General features: G+C 40.2%; 1 protein-coding gene across 4 annotated transcripts in view; it reads left to right on the top strand.

Moving 5' to 3' along the window:
- Positions 1 to 7,236, top strand: part of COMMD10 (COMM domain containing 10) — a 218,387-nt gene that overhangs the window by 164,402 nt on the left and 46,749 nt on the right. For 3 of the 4 annotated variants that reach the window (XM_089909190.1, XM_089909194.1, XM_089909193.1), the window contains exon 7: positions 415 to 7,223. The exons of the other annotated variant lie outside the window; for it this stretch is intronic. In XM_089909190.1, coding sequence (XP_089765316.1) covers positions 415 to 564 — 150 coding nt within the window. In that variant the 3' untranslated portion in view covers positions 565 to 7,223. Of the gene's footprint in view, positions 1 to 414; positions 7,224 to 7,236 lie in introns of those variants that run through there. 4 annotated transcript variants of the gene reach the window in all.

Genomic DNA, 7,236 nt, shown 5'->3' on the forward strand with positions numbered 1-7,236 from the left:
TTCTTTTTCTCTAACTCTATTCAATTAATTTTTATCTTTTCTTACCTTAAACAATGGCTTCTACACCTTATTTATTATGCCAGGGGTCTGTAAACTATGTCTTGTGGGCCTAATCCAGCCCACCAGTTGTTTTCATAAAGTTTTATTGGAACACAGCTCTGCTGGACAGACTCCCAATCATCTGTCAAAGGTAATGGAGTGTCACTCCCGTGACTTACATTATGTGAAATTCTGTCATGCTACCAAAGTCACTCTAGAGACTTTCTCCCCTCTTGGCTTTGAAGAAGCAAGCTGCCACATTGTAAGAGGGCCTGTGGACAGAACCACAAGACAAGGAACTACGGGTGGCCTGTAGGTGCTGAGGGCAACCAGTAGCCACCAGGAAGCTGAGGTCCTAAACACTCTGCCCTACAGCCACAAGGAAATAGATCTGCAAACAACTTGTGTGAGTTTGGAAGTGGGTTCTTTCCCAGTCAAGCCTCCAGAAGAGAACATACTCCAACTGACTGTGACTGCAGCCTTGTGAGATCCTATGTGAAGACCCAGACTCCTGACCCATGGTAATTGTGAGATAATAAATGTGTATTGATTTGAACTTCTGATGTTATAGTCATTTGTTATGTTGTGATAGATAACTAAAACAACAGCCATGTTCTTTCGCTTACTTATAGTCATACAGTCTACAGCTGCTTTTGCACCACAGTAGTAGTTGCAAAAGAGAGCATATACCCAGGAAGCCTAAAATATTTACTACCTGGCTCTTTACATGAAACGTTTGCAGACCCATTCCTTATTACCATGCTGCTCTAGGGCACCTCCAGAGGAATATAGCAGTTGGTAGATACATAAATCCGTAAGACAGGTGTGGTATATATTTCTGTAGCATCACCTTTATTTTAATTTTTGCCAGCCACATGGCCATCCAACTGGAAATTATATTTTTCCATGCTCTGTAGCTACTGCAGCCATATGACTAGGTCTCACCAGTGAAATGTGAGTGAAAATTATATTCATCTTCACTTTTCTTTGCCCTTTCTATGACTGAAACATAGATTTGAAGCTAAGTTAGGTTTGACTGAGCAGATAAGGATAATGCCTTAAGGGATAGAGAGCAACAAGATGGAAGGAAGCTGGGTCCTTGATTATCCTCATGGAGCAGTACTGCTGATACGCCCTTGGCAAGCTGCTGCCTCCAGAGCCTTACATGAGAAATAAAACATCTTGTTTAACGACTATATTTGGTATCTTTTTAATATAGCAGCATAGCCTATAGCCTAACTAATAAGGGGGTAACATTTTAATTAGCCAGTAATTTAGAGCATGTATATTTTTAAAGAGAGATGAATATTTTACAGCATATAGTTGGAAATACATATAAAAGTCAAAGAGAAAATGGGAAGCTTCAAAAAAAAAAAAAAAAAAAACACTGTGCTTGCAGCCTGCGACTTCAGGCTAAACTCTCAGAGCTACTGAGAGGATATATGAATCCCCACCCCCAGTGTTGCTACTTGGAAGGGAAAGTTTAAGAAACCATAGGTGTATGTTGTAAATTTCCCCCAACATCTTTACATACTCTCTTTTCCACTGTTGAGGATGAGGGCCAGGACATTTCTGACTTGTTCAGACTCATTAGTCAGAAGCTGCTCAGGAATTAGAATTTAAGTTTCAAATGAGTCAATTTTGCTTCTGTAAAACTTTGATTTTTGTCATCATTATGCAAATAGTTCTACTCAATACACCAGCCTCATTTAATGCTAAAATTAGAAACACATTAATTTGAGGGATTTTATAGTAAAGCTTAATGGCATTTATAATTTGGGAGAATTTCAAGGATTTTATCATTGCTTCCTTCCCCCTCCCGCCCCCCTTCCCCTGTCATACATACTCTTGAATCTTATTACAGGTCTTTCGCTTTTGTCTGAAGTGTGAGGTTGTACTAGCTGACCAAAGACCTATGATCCAAATCCAAGTGATGGCTGTTCTCATAGCTTGCTTTGTTTTATTTGAAATAGAAAGTTATTAGTTTTTATTTGAAAAGAAGTAGTCTGCAAAGACAAGAAAGTTGAAGCAGGTCCAGGCTATATAACGGTAAGGAAGAGGATGCTACAGGATTAGAGAAACTGTTTTAATCTCCAAAGCAGGAAAAATAATGAATATATAATAATGTTCCCTTAGTAAAACTAGAGTTCAGTCATTTTAGCTGCTTTTAATGAGTACGAGAATCTCATTCTATAAATAACTTGGTTTTTTTTTTTTTCAAAACGGATCTGTTTTATTATTTTTTTTTACTGAAGTAAAATTGCTGTACAATGTTGTATTAGTTTCTGCTGTACAATGAAGTGAATCAGCTATATGTATACATATATCCCCTCCCTCTTGGACATCCCTCCCACCCCACCCCCCATCCCACCCCACCCCCCATCCCACCCATCTAGGTCATCACAGAGCACCGAGATGGGCTCCCTGTGCTATACAGCAGGTTCCCTCTAGCTATCTATTTTACACATGGTAGTGTATTTATGTCAAGCCTAATCTTCCAATTCGTCCCACCCTCCCATTCCCCACCAGTGTCCACGTCTGTTCTCTACGTCTACATCTCTATTCCTGCCCTGAAAATAGGTTCATCTGTACCATTTTTCTAGATTCCACATATATGCGTGAATATACGATATTTGTTTTTCTCTTTCTGACTTACTTCACTCTGTATGCCAGACTCTAGGTCCATCCACATGTCTACAAATGACCCAATTTTGTTCCTTTTTATAGCCGAGTAATATTCCGTTGTATAGATGTACCACATCTTCTTTACCCATTCATCTATTGTAGGACATTTAGGTTGTTTCCATGTCCTGGCTGTTGTAAATAGTGCTGCAATAAACATTGGGGTGCATGTGTCCTTTTGAATTATGGTTTTCTCAGGGTATATGCCCAGTAGTGGGATTGCTGGGTCATATGGTAGTTCTATTTTTAGTTTTTTAAGGAACCTCCATACTGTTCTCCATAGTGGCTGTACCAATTTACATTCCCACCAACAGTGCAAAAGGGTTCCCTTTTCTCCACACCCTCTCCAGTATTTATTATTTGAAGACTTTTTGATGACGGCCATTCTGACCTGTGTGAGGTGATACTTCATTGTAGTTTTAATTTGCAGTTCTCTAATAATTAGTGATGGTGAGCATCTTTTCATGTGCTTCTTGGCCATCTGTATGTCTTCTTTGGAGAAATGTCTATTTAGGTCTTCTGCCCATTTTTGGATTGGGTTGTTTGTTTTTTTGATATTGAGCTGCATGAGCGTTTGTATATTTTGGAGGTTAATCCTTTGTCCGTTGCTTCATTTGCAAATATTCTCTCCCATTCTGAGGGTTGTCTTTTCATCTTGTTTATGGTTTCCTTTGCTGTGCAAAAGCTTTTACGTTTCATTAGGTCCCATTTGTTTATTTTTGTTTTGATTTTAATTACCCTAGAAGGTGGGTCAAAAAAGATCTTGCTGTGATTTATGTCAAAGAATGTTTTTCCTATGTTTCCCTCTAAGAGTTTTATAGTGTCCCATCTTATATTTAGGTCTTTAATCCATTTTGAGCATATTTTTGTGTATGGTGTTAGGGAGTGTTCTAATTTCATTCTTTTACATGTAGCTGTCCAGTTTTCCCAGCACCACTTATTGAAGAGGCTGTCTTTTAATGGGGGTATGAGAATCTCATTCTATAAATGACTTGGGTTTTTAACTTTTTTTTTTCTTCAAAGGAATCTAGGTAAAGGAAAGAAGGGGAAAGCAATTAATAATATTTTTAATAGTTACATTTATTTCTGAAACTGAGTATTAAAGAACACAATACATCCTGCATTGTTTAAGGAAAAGTCAATAATAAGGTTTTTCTCATCTTTAATAAATGTAGATTTGCTGTGAGGCGTGGAGCTCAGTGATGTCTCAGGGTCTTTCCCCATGTCTCCTTGCTCCTGAGATAAACAGATTTTCTTTGTGCTCTCTTTCTAGTGCACAGTTCAGATTCTTCCTGCAGGTTCAACCAGGCTACGTATGAACAAAGCAGAAAGCTGTTTCCAGAAACAGGCTGCTCTCACACTTTAGCATTGGAAGGTTCAGTGTTTCTCCCCATCCAGGAATGCAGTTTTGCTTTGGCAGCAGAGCACAGGAATTTTCCAAATGATCAGAGATAGTAGTGACTCATAACATCCCAGACCTTGTGCTCCACTTTGCAGTCCAGCCTCTCTGTTACATGCTGATGTAAGTAGTCCTGTGAACATCGGGGTATTTAAGAAATACTGGCTGAACGAATTAATGGAGTACATTAATCGTTTTTCTCCCTCTGCTGCTTTTATTTGCACGGTACCATCTGAATTCTTAAAAACAAACAAAACCATCATAAACCTAGATTTCAAATGGCTTTAGGTGATCCACTGGGGAGGATCACCTAAAGTCACTGAACCTTTCATTCACCAATGAAAGGAGATATATATGAGTAGAATAAAAGCCTGATAACCTGCCAGATTTCTCCTATCCAGAATGCTAGAGCAGTTTCTCCCACTGCTGTGAGGAGATTTATGGTGGTCATGAAGTTGACCTAGATATGCTTCTGGTACTGAAGCTGCAAAGTCTGAAAAACAATCACACTCCTACCAAATTCAGAGGAGATGTATGTGACAGGGTCAAATGGAATGCCCCAGAAAGGCATCGGCAACATTCTGATATTGAGATGTATATTAAGTATGGACAGATTTTGTGAGCTCATTACCCAGGTTTTAATTTCCTATTGAAAAATTTGTCTTGATTAAGATACACATACACACACTGCCTACAAAGAGGCTTTCCTTACTGGTGTGGGTAATTCAATGACAAAGTTTTAGAAAGAAGTCTCCCCTTACATGACACAGATTGTTCCAAGTTAGCATGCATATATAGACTGGACAAAAATCTGAAAAAGTTCACATAGATAATGCAAAATGCGTTAAAAAAAAAACACGTGTCCTATCCAGCTCCTCCGTGTGCCCACACACCAGCCCCCTGACAATGACTCACCCATCCCCCCTGCCCCTCCAGTTTGCCCTTCTGACACTGTGGGTGTCCCAAGCCTCCTACGAACAGTGGCATTCCCTCTGTGGCTGGACACATCTGGTCACTGGCTGGAGCTTACTTACCTGCCAGAAAGTTGCTTCCTGCTCTCCCAGTGACTGTAGACCAGCTCTGTCTTGGGAAAAGGAACAAATTTCTCTTCCATCCAGTAGACTTCAACTACCTTCTCTAACCAGGTATGAACCCCAGCCTTGAGATGGTGGGGGGATCCCCTTCCAAGTTCAGTCTTCCTTGGGCTCTCCCTCAAACCTGTGGTACCCTATAACGTTTTTTGAGAAGTAAAAAATCCTCCTGTAATTAAATAATTACTTCTTATTTCATCAGCTTTCTAAGACTAAATTACATGTGTTTCAGGCTTTCCTAAAGAAGCCACGTCTATTTCATAAGCTTCTCTGTGTAGGATTTCAAATAGAGCGTGTTTGTGGGGAGAGGGTGAGTGTTTCATAGGGGACGGAATGTTTCTATTTCTTTACCTACTTTCCTACTGTCTCCGTTTCTAGCTCCCTTACATCTTTTAAGGGAGAATGGTCTGCCATTCTGTTTGGTTAATTATAAAGTATTGGTTGATGTTTACCGATGAGCAGAGTGCTATAAAAAGCCCACGTTTGTGCAGGGGTGACCCTCTCTTGCACTCCCTGCTTTTGCTCCGTGGGTTGGACTTGCCAGAAGCACCAGGGGGAGAGAGCCTAGCCATCTTTCTCTACCTCGGAAAAGCATCACTGCTTTAGTTTTGTGCCGTGTGGCTGGCAGCGACCGGTGATGGTCCAGAATTTGAGCCGACGCGGATGTGCGTGGGGTAGGAGGGTCCTTCTCAGGCCTTAAGAGTGAACCTCGCACTCTAACCCAGCCTGATCAAGCTCTGAAAGGTAATAATAAAGTGTTACTTTGTTTCTCATTTGCTATCAGTCTTTCTGTATGCAGCTCCCTTGGGAATGTCAAGGGTTGAGGAGTGATTGGCAGGACAAGATTTGGGTGTTTGGAGGTTCTCTAGTCAAGTGCCATTAAATGCAATCACAATTTCTCCTCTGTCCCTTTTCTTAGCAAATCTGTCTTATTTTTCAGTGGTAAACATGTGTAGAGAGCTATGGACAAAAATATCAAAGGCGTCATTCATACCTCAACTCTCAAATGGGCACTGAGTAACAGAAGGCTTTAAAATCAGTGACTGACTCTCTCTGAAGAAGACCAGCTTGACATTCTTAATAACAGAATATACACTTCTGTGAAAACAGAGGGGAGATGTTGCTAAGTCAGTTTCAAAGGCCACAACAGACCAATGAGACCACCAGTTCAAGGGAGGATGGAAATTGACCTCACATTCACCACTTCCTCTATATTTCTGAGAACTTGAACTTCAGCCTCTCCCTCAAGCTCCTTAGGAAGCTAAAGAGGTATGGAATGTACCTTTGATAGACTGACATGACTCTGTCTTTTGATCATTTGCTGAATTTGTGGAAGGAAAAGAACGGTCGAAAACTGGCCTTCTCTCTTTCCAGGCTAAGCGTTGACAAAGCAACACAGCTAAGGAGGAAACTGAGAAGAAGAGAGGATGAGATATTAATTGACTGATCAAGTTACCCTTACATGCTCCAGTAACAGATGTCCAAGCCACTTCAGGGCTACCTTTGTGCCTCCTTTTCTAAATGTGTTTAGTTATCTGCAAGTGGGGCTGATTCACATCATATGAAACCCACAGGATTTGCTTCAGGCAGGGGAATGATTGAATTAAAGCCTTCTTCCATATGTTAGTTTCACCCTGAAGTATTTAACCCATACCGGTGTGAATCAAAAGCAGAGCAAACTGATTTTGCAATGCCAGTTGTTTCTGCCTCAATTAACCACTACCTTGTGCAAATCGATGAAAGTGCTTATTGGCTGAACCTCATCCACATTTAAAATGTGTTACAGGCAGGAGAAAAAAATTTTCTAATTATGTTAGTGACGTTTAGTGTTAAAAAAACATGCAACACAGTGCTTGGTGTCAGTTTATTTATCTCTTGTGAAAATAAAATACAGTGTGTGTATGTGAAAAAAAAAAAAAAAAACACAAAAAACATGCAACCTTTCAGTTCCGTGCAGGGGGCTCTGAAATGTCCCAGGATGTGTTCAGAGTAATTAAACTTGCTTGCCTTTTTCTGCTTCTTCAG

Source organism: Delphinapterus leucas, chromosome 3 (assembly GCF_059928025.1).
Source record: "Delphinapterus leucas isolate spDelLeu-1000000601 "Yukka" chromosome 3, BTC_Dleu_Yukka2, whole genome shotgun sequence".
NCBI classification, from domain to species: domain Eukaryota; kingdom Metazoa; phylum Chordata; class Mammalia; order Artiodactyla; family Monodontidae; genus Delphinapterus; species Delphinapterus leucas.